Source organism: Cherax quadricarinatus, unplaced genomic scaffold (genome assembly GCF_038502225.1).
Source record: "Cherax quadricarinatus isolate ZL_2023a unplaced genomic scaffold, ASM3850222v1 Contig581, whole genome shotgun sequence".
NCBI classification, from domain to species: domain Eukaryota; kingdom Metazoa; phylum Arthropoda; class Malacostraca; order Decapoda; family Parastacidae; genus Cherax; species Cherax quadricarinatus.
The window spans coordinates 77,358-97,152 of NW_027195607.1; the positions used below are offsets into that span (position 1 = coordinate 77,358).

General features: G+C 40.6%; 1 protein-coding gene across 1 annotated transcript in view; it reads left to right on the top strand.

Annotated features, from left to right (window-relative positions):
- Positions 1-19,795, top strand: part of LOC128704826 (medium-chain acyl-CoA ligase ACSF2, mitochondrial) — a 92,252-nt gene that overhangs the window by 65,053 nt on the left and 7,404 nt on the right. The window contains exons 7-10 of the mRNA XM_070080540.1: positions 524-672; positions 858-1,026; positions 6,024-6,131; positions 18,663-18,811. Of these exons, the coding sequence (XP_069936641.1) occupies positions 524-672; positions 858-1,026; positions 6,024-6,131; positions 18,663-18,811 (575 nt within the window). The remainder of the gene's footprint in view (positions 1-523; positions 673-857; positions 1,027-6,023; positions 6,132-18,662; positions 18,812-19,795) is intronic.

A 19,795-nucleotide genomic window follows, 5' to 3' on the forward strand; every position in this document is an offset into this window, starting at 1 on the left:
TTCGTGTACATAAGGGAAGAAGTACACCTCTCATTCTTTATATACTAAGAGATATACACTTCTGTTCGTGTACATAAGGGAAGAAGTACACCTCTCATTCTTTATATACTAAGAGATATACACTTCTGTTCGTGTACATAAAGGGAAGAAGTACATCTCTCATTCTTTATATACTAAGAGATATACACTTCTGTTCGTGTACATAAAGGGAAGAAGTACATCTCTCATTCTTTATATACTAAGAGATATACACTTCTGTTCGTGTACATAAGGGAAGAAGTACACCTCTCATTCTTTATATACTAAGAGATATACACTTCTGTTCGTGTACATAAGGGAAGAAGTACATCTCTCATTCTTTATATACTAAGAGATATACACTTCTGTTCGTGTACATAAGGGAAGAAGTACACCTCTCATTCTTTATATACTAAGAGATATACACTTCTGCTGTGTAAATACATTTCGTCGTAGTAAGATATACCACTGCAATTTTTTCTAGTTCATACTGTATTTTTTTCAGCATCTACGTATTTGCGTGCCAGTGCCGCTGTTTCACTCTTTCGGTTGTGTTGGTGGGGTTGTAATTGGCGTTCTGTTTGGGACAACCTGCGTCCTCCCCAGTGAAGCTTTTGATCCTGAAGCTTGCCTTCAGGCAATACAAGACGAGAGGTAAAGTTACTGACAGACTGAAGTAGGATCTGACTGATACTTCATAAACATTTTTATTTATAAGTTTGGTTACAGGAAAAACTGCATGACTGTTATTCATTTTCCAGGCGATGTACTACACCTACCAGTTTCTTAGTTACAAGCACGAAATTTTTGCTTAGATTGACACATTCTCGCATTTTCAGAGCGTCTTCTTGCTACGGTACACCCACGATGTTCGTCGACATACTGAATGTTCAGCGCAGGAAGCCCAGAGACGTAAGCTCCTTGTCAGCAGGAGTCATGGCTGGTGCTCCGTGTCCCCAGGAACTAGTCATGGCAGTCATGAATGAACTCAATATGACAGACGTACTAGTAAGATCTTTACTTCTAACAATTTTTGTTATTTTTCTAGATCTTTGCCTTTTTAAGAAGAAGTCAACTTAGCAGTTTTATTAATAGTTTATTATATTCTTATAGTCGCTCAAATTCACCGGGTCAAAAAATGCCTTAGGAATGAGAATTAATAAAGTTTGATCCAAGGAAGAGGGAGAATATCTCCAACTTCTTAGCTCATGAAATAACAACTAAGAAACGAGTGAAGAATAATATTCTCTTTGGATCATTATATATATATATATATATATATATATATATATATATATATATATATATATATATATATATATATATATATGGATGAATTTGGTAGGGTGTGCAAAAGAAGAAAATTAAAAGTGAATACAGGAAAGAGTAAGGTTATGAGGATAACAAAAAGATTAGGTGATGAAAGATTGGATATCAGATTGGAGGGAGAGAGTATGGAGGAGGTGAATGTATTCAGATATTTGGGAGTGGAAGTGTCAGTGGATAGGTCTATTAAAGATGAGATGAATCATAGAATTGATGAGGGGAAAAGGGTGAGTGGTGCACTTAGGAGTCTGTGGAGACAAAGAACTTTGTCCTTGGAGGTAAAGAGGGGAATGTATGAGAGTATAGTTTTACCAATGCTCTTATATGGGTGTGAAGCATGGGTGATGAATGTTGCAGCGAGGAGAAGGCTGGAGGCAGTGGAGATGTCATGTCTGAGGGCAATGTGTGGTATGAATATAATGCAGAGAATTCGTAGTTTGGAAGTTAGGAGGAGGTGCGGGATTACCAAAACTGTTGTCCAGAGGGCTGAAGAAGGGTTGTTGAGGTGGTTCGGACATGTAGAGAGAATGGAGCGAAACAGAGTGTATCAGTCTGTAGTGGAAGGAAGGCGGGGTAGGGGTCGGCCTAGGAAAGGTTGGAGGGAGAGGGGTAAAGGAGGTTTTGTGTGTGAGGGGCTTGGGCTTCCAGAAGGCATGCATGAGCATGTTTGATAGGAGTGAATGGAGACAAATGGTTTTTTAATACTTGACGTGCTGTTGGAGTGTGAGCAAAGTAACATTTATGAAGGGGTTCAGGGAAACCGCCAGGCCGGACTTGAGTCCTGGAGATGGGAAGTACAGTGCCTGCACTCTGAAGGAGGGGTGTTAATGTTGCAGTTTAAAAACTGTAGTGTAAAGCACCCTTCTGGCAAGACAGTGATGGAGTGAATGATGGTGAAAGTTTTCTTTTTCGGGCCACCCTGCCTTGGTGGGAATCGGCCAGTGTGTTAATAAAAAAATATATATATATATATATATATATATATATATATATATATATATATATATATATATATATATATATATATATATACACAAGGAATTCACGAGAGCAAGCGAAATATACACAAACACTGATCTCTGGCTGAAGGAGACTCGAACCTACGAACCTTAGGACAAGGTACGCAGTGCTTTACCAATCTACCCACACTGGACAATACCTTGGCGTGTAGCATGCGCTACACGTTTGATCCAAGATAGGTTTGAGTCTCCTTCAGCCAGAGATCAGTGTTTGTATATATATATATATATATATATATATATATATATATATATGTATGTATGTCATGCCGAATAGGTAAAACTTGCGATTTAGCGTAAATAGCAACGTTCTTCTTGCCGAATATGCAATAATTTCGCAAAAATCATTCTGAACCTAACGAAAAAAATATGTTTCATTGTGTTTGATAAATAAATTATTGTAAACTTATCTAAAATAGATTTAATTGGATTTGGCTATATTAAATTACGTTTGTTATAATAAGGTTAAGTAAGTTTTCTAAAGTTCTTTTGGTAAAAAATTATTAATTCTTACATTACCATAAATGAAAAGATATATCTTTAAACATATAAGAGAAAATTTTAGAAAGGAATTACTTTTAAACGACATATATATATATATATATATATATATATATATATATATATATATATATATATATATATATATATATATATATATATATATATATATCGTTGTTCGTAATTAATCCGTTCCTGGAGCCGTTACTATAAACGAAATTTACGATTTACGAATCAATTTTCCCCATAAGAAATAATGTAAATACAATTAATCCGTTCCTGACACCCAGAAGTATTAAAACAAAAAAATTTTTTACATGAAATATTCATGTAGTACATAAACAATACAATGGGAAATGATGAATGAAACATTAACAGCATAACACTTACCTTTATTGGAGATTCTTCTTAGTGTATGGGAGACTGGAGGAGGAGGAGAGAGTGGATTGTTTATAGTTTGGAAGGGGAATCCCCTTCTATCAGCACCTCAGGTACCATTTGCTTTTCTGGGGTTGCTTCTCTTCTCTGTTTCTTAATGCCACTAGGACCACCTTGAGAGTCACTGGAGTCCTGTCTCACAAAATAACTGTGGAGAGAGCTCTGTTTCTGGCGTCTCTTTAACACTTCCCTAAAATGGCCCAAGACTTTGTCACTGTACATGTTGCCAACCTGGCTTGCAACAACCTTGTTAGGGTGATGTTTCTCCATAAAGCTTTCCATCTTACCCCACATAGTAAAAATCTCTTTAATTTCAGAAGAAGGCACCGTCTTCCATCTCTCTTCCTCCTCCTCTGCAGCAAGATTCTGAGCTGCGATGTGTTGCTCTTCCTGCTGAAGCTCTTACAGCTCCTCAGTGGTGAGCTCTTCATTGTGGTCTTCCACCAATTCTTCCACATCCTCCAAACTCACATCCAACCCCATGGAACTCCCCAGTGCCACAATTGATTTTACAACAAACATAGGCTCATTAGGGTCAGTCCCAAATTCTTCAAAATCCCTCTTGTCGAAACAATCTGGCCACAATTTTCTCCAGGCAGAGTTCAAAGTCCTGGTAGTCACTCCCTCCCAAGCCATACCTATAAGGGTTATGCAATGGAGGATGCTGAAGTGTTCTCTCCAAAATTCCCTTAGGGTCAAGTGAGTGTCTGTGGTCACAGTCAAGCACCTGTGAAACATTGCTTTTGTGTAGAGTTTTTTAAAGTTTGCAATAACCTGCTGGTCCATGGGTTGGAGGAGAGGAGTGGTATTCGGGGGCAAGAACTTTACTGTGATGAACCCAAACTCCTCGAAAATTAGGTCATCCAAGTTTGGAGGATGAGAAGGTGCATTGTCCAATACTAGCAGGCACTTGAGATCCAATTTCTTTTCCAGGAGATACTCGTTCACACTAGGGCCAAACACTTCATTGAACCACTCGACGAAAATTTCCCTCGTGACCCATGCCTTACTATTAGATTTCCAAAACACACACAATTTACTCTTCATAACATTGTTTTTCCTGAACACTCTGGGATTTTTAGAATGGTACACTAGTAACGGCTTCACTTTGAAATCCCCACTAGCATTAGCACAGAACATTAGCGTCAGCCTGTCTTTCATAGGCTTGTGTGCTGGCATTGCCTTTTCCTCTTGTGTAATGAAGGTCCTCTTTGGCATTTTCTTCCAGAAGAGGCCTGTTTCGTCACAATTGAACACTTGTTCAGGTTTCAGTCCTTCAGCCTCTATGTACTCCTGGAATTCATGCACATATTTTTCAGCCGCCTTGTGGTCCGAACTGGCAGCCTCACCATGCCTTACCACACTGTGTATGCCAGTACGGTTCTTAAATCTCTCAAACCAGCCTTTGCTGGCCTTAAATTCACTCACTTCACCACTATTTGCAGGCAATTTATTTACAAAATCTTCATGCAACTGCCTAGCCTTTTCACAAATAAATGAAGTCATAAGAGTATCTCCTGCTAATTGTTTCTCATTTATCCACACCAATAACTTCTCAACCTCTTCCAGTACTGGTGATCTCATTTTTGTCAGCATAGTTACTCCCTTCGCAACAACAGCATCCTTTATTTCATTTTTCTTGGCCACTATGGAACATAAGGTTGTGTAGGGTTTCTTATACATCCTGGACAGTTCGGCCACACTTGTACCACTTTCATATTGTTCAATGATGGTTTTCTTAAATTCAATCGTATTTCTCACCTTCTTTACCACAGGCTTGGCACTAGGAGCTTTCTTTGGAGCCATGGTAGCTTATTTAGTACTTGCAAGCACTAAAATAAATGGAATATTATGAAATATTTCGCTGGAGCACGTGAGGGGACCTTCTCTCACTAGTAAACAATGCCAGACTGGCTGCCGCCCTGGCTCACGCCGTGGGTACGCGTCCCGGACAAACGACTCGCGAGTCAACCTATGAAAAGTGAGTCCATGTTTATACGAAAATACCTCTATGATTGGCGAATTTTACGATTGCCGGGAACTACGAAAAGCAGTGGACCACTGCATATATATATATATATATATATATATATATATATATATATATATATATATATCTATATATATATATATGTCGTGCCGAATATGTAAAACTGGTCAATTAGCAAGAACTCATTTAAAATTTAATCCTTTCTAAAATTTTCTCTTATACGTTCAAAGATATATTTTTTTCATTAATGTTAGTGTAAACATTTTTAATTTTGCACCAAAAGAATCTTAGAAAACTTACCTAACCTTATTATAACAAGAACAATTTATTTTAGCCTAACCCAACTAAATATATTTTAGATTTGTTAACAATAATTTAATACTAAACAAACACAGTGAAATATATTTTTTCGTTAGGTTCAGAATGATTTTGGCGAAATTATTGCATACACAAATTTTCACTTGTCCTATATGGCAAGATGAGCGTTGCTATTTAAGCCAGGATCGCAAGTTCTGCCTATTCGGCACGACATATATATATATATATATATATATATATATATATCTATATATAAATATATATATATATATATATATATATATATATATTATTCAGAAGAAACTTGTATTGGAACATTGGCTGTGTGCAGAGTTTAATCAACTCATGACTCAACACTTTACATTGAGCAGCAGTTTGACTCCATTTATGCTGATCCATATTTTTCTCAACAGGTGGCGTATGGAATGACAGAAACAAGTCCTGTGAGTTTCATGTGTTTCCCATCAGACTCACCCCAAGTGAGGTCCTCAACAATAGGCTATCCTGGTGAACATATCGAGGTAAGCATCTCCTCGGTCCTGAAAGATCCCGAGAAAACTGAGATTCCATTATACACGAAGCTTTGTACACTTGTAAGTTAGGTTAAGTAAGATTCGTCAGGAAACTGGACGAGTTTGCTGATGTGGGTCTTAGTTATGTGATGACCCACTACTGGAACTTTTGGTCACCTGACCGAGGTCTTCCCCTGGTTTACCGGTTCACCCCTTTAAAAAATAATATAACAAACATCCCATAACTGATTTAAAAAAGTTCGGAAGCTGTAAACAAAACATTTCGTCCTTACCCACACACACAGACGCATATATATATATATATATATATATATATATATATATATATATATATATATATATATATATATATATATATATATTATATATATATATATATTATATGTATATATATATATATATATATATATATATATATATATATATATATATATATATATATATACATATACATATGCAAAACAACCACTCTGAAAAAATAGAGAAATTCCAAGCGCTTTCGTGACTACTCACATTATCAAGGAACTATGAAAGTGAAGCATCCAAGGAAGCTATATAAGGGGTCGGCCAGCACCTCACTATCAGATCCCACAACGGTTAAACACGTGACGCGCGGCGAGCCAACTTGGACAGGTCCTTTGCAAAACTCACCCCCAAGCTATTTATTTGTCCAGTGTATTATTAAATTCTTCCCAAATTCTATTAATTATAAATGGATCTAATTTATATAAACCAAAGGAAATATTCATATTATTGTCAAAACTGCTTTTTATGAAACAAGATTCAATTATATTCCTGTCGACCATGGACTTGCTTGATACTACTTTCTCAACTTTTTGAAAATCAATTGGATGGTTAAAATCTCTTACATGAATAAATAGAGCATTGGAATCTTGTCCAGTTCTAATGCTATATTTATGTTGTTTTAATCTTAGTTCGAGATTTTTACCAGTTTGACCGTAATAAACTTTATCGCAAATTTTACAAGGAATCTTATAGACACATCCATCAGCATTTTGGGGGGAATTCTTAATCAAAAGTTTTTTTACTGTATCAAGATTTTTGAATACAACTTTAATATTAAAAGTCTTAAGAAGAGAAGGCATATCAACCAAGTTTTCATGGTAAGGAGAACCAACATATTTTTAGTTGAATAAGGCTGGTTGCCCTTTTTTTGGATTATAAAAAGTGTTCCCAGCAACAAAATATCATCAACATATCTGAACCATTTAGCTAAATGGTTCAGATATGTTGATGATATTTTGTGTCTTATGCCCAAAAATGTAGATATACACCATTTTCTTGGAAAATTAAATAGCTTAGCCCATTCTATAAACTTTACTGTTGAGTTTGAAGAAAATAACTCATTGCCTTTTCTAGATGTTTTAATTATTAAGGGTAATAATGAATTCAAATTTAAAATTTACAGAAAACCTACAAATAACTGTTCCTATGTCCACTATTATTCCTCGCATCAAGGTAGAGTCAAACTGTCTGTTTTCTCATCAATGTTTTTGAGAGCTTTACGAATTTGTAGTCCTGAGTTCATAGATGAAGAAATATCCAAAATTTATGAAATAGGTAATGATTTAAAATACCCAAGAAATGTAATTGATAAATCTTTTAAAGTTGCTAGGAACACTTTTTATAATCCAAAAAAGGGCAACCAGCCTTATTCAACTAAAAATATGTTGGTTCTCCCTTACCATGAAAACTTGGTTGATATGCCTTCTCTTCTTAAGACTTTTAATATTAAAGTTGTATTCAAAAATCTTGATACAGTAAAAAAAACTTTTGATTAAGAATTCCCCCCAAAATGCTGATGGATGTGTCTATAAGATTCCTTGTAAAATTTGCGATAAAGTTTATTACGGTCAAACTGGTAAAAATCTCGAAATAAGATTAAAACAACATAAATATAGCATTAGAACTGGACAAGATTCCAATGCTCTATTTATCCATGTAAGAGATTTTAACCATCCAATTGATTTTCAAAAAGTTGAGAAAGTAGTATCAAGCAAGTCCATGGTCGACAGGAATATAATTGAATCTTGTTTCATAAAAAATATATATATATATATATATATATATATATATATATATATATATATATATATATATATATATATATATATATATAGGGAGGTACCACTTCTAGAACTGGATTTGGAGACCCTTATCCTCAGGGAAGGGAATAAACTTACCTCAGGGAAAACTCAAGGTTCTCCCGGGAGCTGTTTGAATATTTTCTCCTACCACCCCCTGTATTCTAGATTTTATGTGAACTTTAACAATAGACAGAATACATTGACAGGAAACGCAAGAATGAATACATTGGTACAATATATCAAAGATTATGAATCTCCTCCAGCTCCTTTGAAGTCGGACGCGAGCCCAGTATGCAGCAAGCATTTCCCCTCTGGATGGCCATGCTGAGGCGCTGGAACATGCAAGTGGCTGCCCTTGGGTCCCTGGTGGTGCCGATGAATCTGGAAGCCAGTTCTTTAAGGAAATGTGTAGCATTTTTTCCCCATGATCCCAAGATCTCCTATCCCACTGGGACAAATTGATACTCTTGGCTTATGTCCCTGTACCTGCCGATCTTTTACTCCTCCCTGTGATCAGCAGCTCCTCCCTGTCACCCGACACTGTGATGGATGTAGGTGTCAGCCAGCGTCGACACACAGGTATAGTCCCATGCTAAAAACTTGCCATTCTTCCAATGATAGACGGTGATCCCGTCGGGGCGGTTGCCTGGGTTGTGGGCGTTGTTGGCTGCTAGTGGTCGGGCTCCCTCTCAGCTGGGCATCCTGCTATAGCAAGACTTCTCTTTATGATGTCGTTTACTTTATTGTGTCTTGCGTGCCAGCCCTTGGATTTGGAACAGTTAAGATCATGTAGAACATATTGTGCATTGGCGCCAATATAAATATATTCCGTGTGAATTGGGGCAGCAAGGCGGAGAGCCACTGCAGTACTGAAGGTCTGAGGGTCGAGGCGTGTTCCCATTGCCGAAATGGGAACTGTTTGTTGGAAGTTCCCAGAGTGAGGTGCACGCACAGCTTGGAGATGGGCAGTCTCCCTGTCTGATGTTACAGCCTTAAGCATGATGGTAAGCACCTTTTCAGCGATGGGGCCATCCCATATTGACTGTAGGCCAGTGCTGCACTAGGTTTGGTGCTGGAGCAGCAAGAGTCTCCCATTCAGTGATGGCACTGACATAGCTAGAGTCTTGTATTCCTGCTGAGTCACTGAGGTTGTCCGGAATATTCGTTTTATGAACTCGCTTCATGCTATGGAAGAGGACAGGAAAGCTGGTAGGGCAATCTGAGAGGATTTGCGTACTCCCAGCCCCCCAGGCCTGACTGGAAGTGAGGCTTGCAACCCCTGTCCATCTTCAATGGAAATATTCAATACACACTCTAGCATGGTCTTAACGAGAGAGTCATATTCCTTGAGTTTCGGACTGTTGAAGGCTGGGGAGCATCTCAGGAAGTAGGTAAGTTTTGGGATTGACAGGCACCTGGTGAGTAGATAGAAGGCATCATGTGTACTGACGTCTTTCATCCTGCCTTCCATCGTCCTGAGGTCTGAGATTTTCTGTTCTAGGATCAGATCAATGGCATTGGGCCCAAGAGGGGCACCAAGAAGATTGCTGTTGGCTGGATCAATTGCTCGTGCTCCTGTTAAAACAGTACTAATGTTCTGGATCATCTGTCGATTGGTAGAAATTATTTCACATTTGGTGGGGATTAAAGATAGGCCCAGGATCTCTCCAATGTCTTTAATTTTTCCGATGTCCTCTAGGAAAGATTTTGTAGTGCCAGCTAGGGTACCATTATCCAAGAACCAGATATTGAGCTCACTGGAGAACTCTTCTGTGGCTTCTTTGACGACCAGACAGAATAGAAAGGGGGCAAGAGAGTCCCCCTGTTGCACACCCTCACATGAGTCACTTTTTATGGTCCCCAAACAATAGTTTAGAAGTCACACTATAATATGATTCTATGAAGGGAAAGAGGGAAAGGAAGTGTCTAGAAACTGTCTAGAAAGCGTTGGCAAAGTCCAATTTTATCAAGGCTTTTTCATTTGACATGTTGATGTATACTCGTGCTGCATGGCCAGCTGCTTCACAGCCTTGTTGAACACCAACACCGAACTGAGTTGGCTCCAACATTGCAGCAGCCTCTTGACTCACCATTCTTACTACAGCCTTGGCTACTAGGCGCCGAAGGGTGATACCCACTGCAATGGGCCTGATTCCTGCATCCTTTTCTCGGAGGGCACACAGTGAGGCACCATAAGGGTCTAATGGCCTCTGGGACACTGCCAGCCAGGCACACAGAAAATTTAGTGAGTTCAGCCAGCAACCCCTCTGAAACATCACCAAGTGCTGGATTGAGCATTTGTTTTAAGTGTTGCAGCCTTAAACCGATGAAACCTCCTGCTGAGTCCTGTGGATATGACATAGCAGCTTAATACACATCAGCTTCCTGTAGGGTTAAATGTTCTTCATCTGCTGCAATGTCAGGGAGGTCAGTGTTGGTACTGAGAACCCTGGGTGGATGTTTGTCCTTCAGGTGAGGTGAGGTGTCAGGTGTCCTGTTGTTGGCATTTGCCCGGCGGGAGACGGACGAGATTGTCATCTCTAGGGAATACATTTATTGCCCTAATAACATATGTTGCTAGTGACTTGGCCCTCCTTGGTGGGACAGCCAAACAGGCATTGCCAAATAACAGTAGATAGTACCAGCATCCATTGTTTACAGTGGCATCGTTGACATTCTTCAAGAGGTCAGCGAATTTGCTAGCAGCTTGAGGTCGAGCTGCTTTGGGGATGTGTATTAGCGTCTTGATGGATGTTAATTTGATTGAAGATTTTAGGTCCTCTGTAGAGGTGAAGTCAGGGTAGCTGTCAGCTCTGTCTGCTGAGAGAGGCTGTTAGTTATTCCCATTTGGAGCCCTCCGGAAGCTAAACATCCATTGTGTGCACGGATGTTGTCATTTGAGGGACTGAGTGCACATTCCCTGTGGCATACCTGGCAGATGCCTCGTGGAGATTCCTGGGAACCCGGAACATCTTGTGACATTGCTGACATCATGGGCATGGGAGGGCACCAGCTGTGGGATGATGGGTGATGGACAGCATGGATGCACGTGGGATGTGGGTGAGGGAGTAGCGAGTGGTAGTGGGAGTAATTAGTGGGGAGTAATTGGTCAGGCAGGCAGAAGCCCTAAACCAGGATGTGGGGAAGGGGCCAGGATTAAGGAGCGAGGGGAGTGGCCCTATCTTTTCACTAAGGATGTACATCACTGACTAACTTTTGATGATTGGTATACTCTCTTTAATCCATTTAGAGAAACTCTCGCCATTTGGCACACTAATCACCATGATCTCACTATTAACTGATGTGTTCTTCTGTTCAGCATCCATTGAGGGAGTTCTGAGAGACCACTTCCCCCCCCCAACCCCGGCTGAACACAGAGGGTAAACAAACCTCCACACCTCCACTGGCAGGATTCCCTCAAGACCAGCACTACTCCCCAACTCCCCGGAAGCACACTGAACTTTCACTGATACAGGAAAACGGTCTGATACTTTGTATAGAAAGGGGTTTAGTTATAGGTAATACATACTTTAAGAAAAAGGCGATAAATAAGTATACAAGATATGATGTAGGGCGAAATGACAGTAGTTTGTTGGATTATGTACTGGTAGATAAAAGACTGTTGAGTAGACTTTAGGATGTACATGTTTATAGAGGGGCCACAGATATATCAGATCACTTTCTAGTTGTAGCTACACTGAGAGTAAAAGGTAGATGGAATACAAGGAAAATAGAAGCATCAGGTAAGAGAGAGGTGAAGGTTTATAAACTAAAAGAGGAGGCAGTTAGGGTAAGATATAAACAGCTATTGGAGGATAGATGAGCTAATGAGAGCATAGGCAATGAGATCGAAGAGGTATGGGGTAGGTTTAAAAATGTAGTGTTAGTGTTCAGCAGAAGTTTGTGGTTACAGGAAAGTGGGTGTGGGAGGGAAGAGGAGCGATTGGTGGAATGATGATGTAAAGAGAGTAGTAAGGGAGAAAAAGTTAGCATATGAGAAGTTTTTACAAAGTAGAAGCGATGCAAGGAGGGAAGAGTATATGGAGAAAAAGAGAGAGGTTAAGAGAGTGGTGAAGCAATGTAAAAAGAGAGCAAATGAGAGAGTGGGTGAGATGTTATTAACAAATTTTGTTGAAAATAAGAAAAAGTTTTGGAGTGAGATTAACAAGTTAAGGAAGCCTAGAGAACAAATGGATTTGTCAGTTAAAAATAGGAGAGGAGAGTTATTAAATGGAGAGTTAGAGGTATTGGGAAGATGGAGGGAATATTTTGAGGAATTGTTAAATGTTGATGAAGATAGGGAAGCTGTGATTTGGTGTATAGGGCAAGGAGGAATGACATCTTGTAGGAGTGAGGAAGAGCCAGTTGTGAATGTGGGGGAAGTTCGTGAGGCAGTAGGTAAAATGAAAGGGGGTAAGGCAGCCGGGATTGATGGGATAAAGATAGAAATGTTAAAAGCAGGTGGGAATGTAGTTTTGGAGTGGTTGGTGCTATTATTTAATAAATGTATGGAAGAGGGTAAGGTACCTAGGGATTGGCAGAGAGCATGCATAGTTCCTTCTTATAAAGGCAAAGGGGATAAAAGAGAGTGCAAAAATTATAGGGGGATAAGTCTGTTGAGTATACCTGGTAATGTGTATGGTAGAGTTATTATTGAAAGAATTAAGAGTAAGACGGAGAAGAGGATAGCAGATGAACAAGGAGGCTTTAGGAAAGGTAAGGGGTGTGTGGACCAGGTGAACAGTATTTAGATAAGGCTAAAGAGGTTTTTGTGGCATTTATGGATTTGGAAAAGGCGTATGACAAGGTGGATAGGGGGGCAATGTGGCAGATGTTGCAGGTGTATGGTATAGGAGGTAGGTTACTGAAAGCAGTGAAGAGTTTTTACGAGGGTAGTGAGGCTCAAGTTAGAGTATGTAGGAAAGAGGGAGATTATTTCCCAGTAAAAGTAGGCCTTAGACAAAGATATGTGATGTCACTGTGGTAAATATATTAATAGATGGGGATGTAAGAGAAGTAAATGCGAGGGTCTTGGCAAGAGGCATGGAGTTAAAGGATAGAGAATCACACATAAAGTGGGAGTTGTCACAGTTGCTCTTTGCTGATGACACTGTGCTCTTGGGAGAATCTGAAGAGAAGTTTCAGAGGTTGGTGGATGAATTTGGTAGGGTATGTAAAAGAAGAAAATTAAAAGTGAATACAGGAAAGAGTAAGGTTAATAGGATAACAAAAAGATTAGGTGATGAAAGATTGGATATCAGATTGGAGGGAAAGAGTATGGAGGAGGTGAATGTATTCAGATATTTGGGAGTGGAAGTGTCAGTGGATAGGTCTATGAAAGATGAGATGAATCATAGAATTGATGAGGGGAAAAGGGTGAGCGGTGCACTTAGGAGTCTGTGGAAACCAAGAACTTTGTCCTTGGAGGTAAAGAGGGGAATGTATGAGAGTATAGTTTTACCAACGCTCTTATATGGGTGTGAAGTATGGGTGATGAATGTTGCAACGAGGAGAAGGCTGGAGGCAGTGGAGATGTCATGTCTGAGGGCAATGTGTGGTATGAATATAATGCAGAGAATTCATAGTTTGGAAGTTAGGAGGAGGTGCAGGATTGCCAAAACTGTTGTCCAGAGGGCTGAGGAAGGGTTGTTGAGGTGATTTGGACATGTAGAGAGAATGGAGCGAAACAGAATGACTTACAGAGTGTATCAGTCTGTAGTGGAAGGAAGGCGGGGTAGGGGTCGGCCTAGGAAAGGTTGGAGGGAGGGGGTAAAGGAGGTTTTGTGTGCGAGGGGCTTGGACTTCCAGCAGGCGTGCGTGAGCGTGTTTGATAGGAGTGAATGGAGACAAATGGTTTTTAATACTTGACGTGCTGTTGGAGTGTGAGCAAAGTAACATTTATGAAGGGGTTCAGGGAAACCGGCAGGCCGGACATGAGTCCTGGAGATGGGAAGTACAGTGCCTGCACTCTGAAGGAGGGGTGTTAATGTTGCAGTTTAAAAACTGTAGTGTTAAGCACCCTTCTGGCAAGACAGTGATGGAGTGAATGATGGTGAAAGTTTTTCTTTTTCGGGTCACCCTGCCTTGGTGGGAATCGGCCAGTGTGTTAATAAAATAAAAATAATTTAATAATATATTTATGCAGAGGATTGTCACGACTCTGTAATATCCAGTGGATACTCACGATGACCTCTGCTGAAACTGGCCCTTGCCAACCATGTTGGTTCTTCGTTTACACATAAAATGTATGGAGCACTACTCTGGCATGCCTGATAAGCTGAATTTGCCAAATAGGTTGAACTCCCTTAAAAATTAAACTTTTCCAAAAGATTATATTACATAATGATAAATAATCTAACTTAAAACCTTGCCTAACTTAAACTACCGTAATTTTTTTTTTTTTTTTTTTTTGCCTAAATTCTGATATATATATTCTTTGTTATGTTCAGAATATTTTCCTCTGATTTATGGCAAATACAAATTTTCATTGGGCTAATTTGGGAAAGTGCACCCTTGCCAAATAAGCCAAACTCGGTAATTCAGCTTAAATTTAATTAATATATATTGGGTCCATCTCTTGTGCAATATATGGAGTCCCTCAGAGAAATAAAATGCGTTCTAGAATAATCTAGAGACCCTAGAATCCACCTGAGCACTAGCTTTCTCCTACCACCCCATATATGCATTAATATTTTTTTCAGGCCCAAACATGAATACAAGAATACAGAATATCAAAGGCTATCCTCCAGCTCCTCTAAACCTTGACACGAGCCAAGTATACGGCAAGTATTTTCTTTCTACATGGCCACGCTAAAATGCTGGAACATGGAAGTGGCCACCCTAGAGTCCCTGATGACGCCAGTGAGTCAGTTCCCTAAAGAAACGTGTGACATTTTTTCGCCAGTTTGCAAATTGTTAAGCATTTCAAATTTCTTTTGTTGTCCACTGCATGTGGCAGGATTTGATGAAATAACTTTGAAAACAAGCCTGGTGATCTGGGGTGTGGGGTAACATCGTCTAGCTCCGGCTAGGTGCCCATACTTATGTGAGGTCTGGCTCTGTGGTACTGTGTATGCTGATGAAAAGTTTGCAGGTTTGAATCCTGCTGTGGGCGACTACCCTTGCATGCTTGAAATTGAAAAGACGATCTGCGGTCCGATTATATCGATAACCGCCCCGAGCAGCACTTTTCAAATGCCTGCACGTGTACACGGAGGAGACCACCAAGGCACGAATGTCTGAGAATGCCTGCCTGAGCTTTGAGGAATATAACGTGATGCTGCAGTCAAAACTTAGGTCCAGAACTGGTGCACCAGCTCATCAATACAGAATGAAGAAGGGTCCTCACAAAAAGCAGTATAAGTCCCAATTCACTCGTCCAAAATGCCAATGGGGGCTACGAGGCGGTCGGGAATACGTAGTGGATGTAAGAATAATAGAAAAGTGATCACTGTCATGCAAATCTGGGAGAAAAGACCAAGCATAATCAAGGGAAATTAACAAGGAACAGAAAGATCGATGCAAGAGACAGACTGAGTGCAACAGTCAAAATAGGTGGGAGTACCTGTATTTAAAACATGAAGATGAGAAGTGATAAGAGTCACCCAGTGATCACCACGAGAGTCACAGTGGGACCCTTCCCAAAGATGATAATGAGCTGTAAAATCTATCAACAAGATGGAAGGTGGCAGAGAAGAGATCAAGAACGCAACATCCGAGATACATAATGCACGGGAAGGGAAGCGATATAGAGAGCAAACTGTATACCACCTGTGAAAATAAATACAGGCTGCAGTATAATACAGCTGTTGAAATGGTATACCGATGCGCACAAGAAGCGCACATAGCCTGAAACGGGATGGATAACAGCTGAAAGAACTTTAGGCTCTTATAACCTGACACATACTGGGGAAAACTCAGATAGCAACACCTGGAGTTCTGCCTGATTACCCTTGAAGCCATGAATATTCCATTGTAAATAAGTCATTATTCACAAAGAGAGGTAGGCTAACAATGAGAAGCGATAAAATCTACGGGCTAGTAGGGTTAGTGAAGTCAATGTGTGGAGGCAATGGAAAGTGTGTAAGCAAGGAGGAATCAGAATGCTGTGAAGGAAAAGATTGCTGCAATTGTTGTGAAAAATAAAAAGGGGCATAAGGAGGAGCACTGGTGCCCATCAAGGGTTTTGTCTCCACAATTTAGTTGGAGATAGCATCAAGTGTTTCATCAGACAAGGAAGATGCCGATACCATGACTTCAGAGACAGGTGAGGTAGTGCAAGTAGAGATCGGGGAGACTATGGGGGGAACCAAAGAGGTCTGAGAAGGGAAGGGACTATGAATCTGGAGAAATGTGCTGGTGGGGACAGAAGAGTCTTGCGGTGGAGCAGGAGACAAAGGAGGCTGGAAGGGGACTGGGGAAGAAGTCTGGGGAAGAACAGAAGAAGAGGGGACCACACGACGAGGGGATGAACCTCCACCTATGTGTGAGAGTTAGAAAGGGGGTGAGAACTAGGCACCAAGGCAGGAAAGGAGAACTGTTGGGGAATTGTAAGCACTGGAGGAAAGAGAAGAGACTTGAGCTTAAGAGACAGGTTCAACTTCGCAGGTGATAGGCACGAAGAAGGTGCAAGGCCTCGCAGACTAAGAAGCTAGTGGGCGAGACGAAGAAGTAGAAGTAAGAAGAAGTAAGGAGGTGGGGGATTCAGAGGGTAAAACCGCAAAAGAATTAGAGACATGGCACCAGAGGAGCTGGTAGGTGGAGGGACCATTAATGTTTGAGGTTTCCTAGTTACTCGAGAATAAGGAACACGGGGAAGATTTCCCTGAAGGCAGAGCCGAGAGACAGCCATAACATAAGTAAGGCCTTTGCTATCCTTAAGACAACGGATTTCTCGTTCATTACGATAGACCTGACATCAGAGGAAAAAAAAATGAGTTTCATTGCAATTAAGACAAGTGGGTGGAAGACTACGAAATGTATCAGCATGATCCGCAGCACTGCAGATCGATCACTCTGCTGTAGACCTACAGTATTTAGCGGGATGTCCAAAGCACTAGAAATTTCGATACTCTTGGGGGGTAGGGACCACTTTATGGACCCCTGGGCGATGGCCCACTATGTGAATGGAGGACGGGAGTTCACAGCAGTCAAAGGTTAAGAGAGTGATGTTACTGGGAAAGCACTTCTGCCAGCGAGCAGACAGGACATGTGTATCCACTTTGAGAATTGGAAGGTTCTGAAGGGCTAATTGATGCAAAATATTGTCACTGCAAGATAGAAAAATCACACTGTACATTAGTACCACTGCAAGAATTGGGAGTAGCATGCTTGTGAACTCTGATAGGAACGTTATCAATGGAAGTAAGGTAGGAAAGATCATGAGCTTGTTCTGCATTCTGAATTGTAGCGATGTGCATACCATTCCAAATACGCGAAAGGATATATTTTGGCCAACGTATCGTAAAAGAGCTTTAACAATACTATGGTCTGAAAGATAATCAGTTGGAGATGTTGGTTGTAGGGAAAAGAATTTGGTCCACTGTGTACCTGGAGTTTACCTGGAGAGAGTTCCGGGGGTCAACGCCCCCGCGGCCCGGTCTGTGACCAGGCCTCCTTAGGTCAGTGTCCCAGGATGCGACCCACACCAGTCGACTAACACCCAGGTACCCATTTTACTGATGGGGAACATAGACAACAGGTTGAAAGAAACACGTCCAATGTACCTACTCTGGCTGGGAATCGAACCCAGGCCCTCACCGTGTGAAGCGAGAGTGTTGTGTAGATCGTTTCTAGGTGAAATGAGCAGAAATCGAAGAACTCTCATGAGCAAATTGTCTGGAGCATTTAGGCGTAGGACCTTGGGTGGCCCGACCTGATGCAGGTTGGAAATTCGAAAACCATCGTACCGTATTCGGGGAAGCCTGACACATAGTTAAAGGTGTGCAAGAGGCAGAGACACTGGGAAACGGGTGGAGCCTCAGCACCTGGCATCCTAGTCGAGCTCTATGCTAGTCATGTTCTATGCTAGTTGGGCTAATCGCTCAATTAGCATCATTGTTTAAGGGGAGGGAAAAGGCTTTTCAGCTTTACTATCACTTCTTAAAACATTCCTTGACAACTACTATATACCGATTGGACGGACAGGTGCCTCTTCAAGCTGGCATTTCAGGATGAGACTTCGCTCCTAAATGCACTCTGATGTCTATTACTAAGACTCTTTTCTATTTGTATGTATTACTCCTAAAGAAACATTTGTAATTAGAAACACTTGAAGTACCTTCACCCACATCCCTCCTGTAGTTGTTGTTCGTTGGTGATCGCTTGTTTTGTGACTAGTTACAACAGTACAAGGTAAATATAATGGCTGTTATATCTTGTTCACTCCCGTGTGTTATCCTTGTGTTGGCAGGTGAAGGTAGTTGATGCAGAGGGTCAGGTGGTCCGTATAGGAGAGGCAGGAGAGCTGTGTGTCAGGGGTTACTGTAACTTTCAAGGTTACTGGGGAGACCCGGAGAAGACTCAAGAAACTATAGGTGGTGACAGGTGGTTGAAAACTGGGTAAGTAACGTGTTTACATGTAGATAACTGGAATATTTGACACCAGTGCTACAGCTGCTGCTGCTGCTTCTTCTGCTTCTGATTCTTCTACTTCTGCTGCTCCCTGTGCCGCCTCACTACACACCACTGTCACTACACCACACTACCACTATACCACACACCACTACCACTATACCACACACCACTACCACTATACCACACACCATTACCACTATGTTACAAAAAGCGTCTTATGCAGACAACTCCAGAGCTTGCTAGAGTGTGAACAGATTCATCCTCCTCTAACAGCTAGCCTGTCCCTGGTTTTGTAACAAGACGTTATAAATTATGCTGGTCAACAATTTTTGAAAAGTTGTTTGCTTCTTAAACGAGATAAGTTAATTCTTATGTATTTTCATGTCCTGAATCCAAATATCACCTTGAAAAATGTCTATTGTTTATAGGTTTAAAGATAAGAGACATGTAATATTTGATTATTTTATTATAATGTACAATATGTGCTGGTATGTTTTAAACTCTAATACGTACCTACTCTCTGTCTTTATGCTTGACACTTATAGTGGGCTAAAGAATCATCTCTTGCCAATGTCCAGCAATATTCTGCAAGCATTCGTGTGCCCCATTTGCCCTGGTACCATTTTTCCATGGTTGAAATATTTTGGTGAAACCTTTCATCATGTTTGTCACTAACTGTCCCACAGTTCGCTGGAGAAAAGTATAAATATGAGTCCAAAATGTGGATTTTAAGTGACATGTTGCATCCCACGATCTTGTAAGCCTTGATGAGGTTTTCCACCAACTCTTCATTGTTGCCTTCCCTTCTGTTTTCCAGAAATCCCTTCGCCATTAACTTGAATGCTTCCCAAGCAGTTTTTCTCCTACCCATGAAGGTCTGATTCAAAGTCACCATCTTTAAGAAGCTCTCGAATCTGAGGACCATTGAAGACTCCCTCTCTTATCATAGCGTCGCTCAGTGAAGGGAAT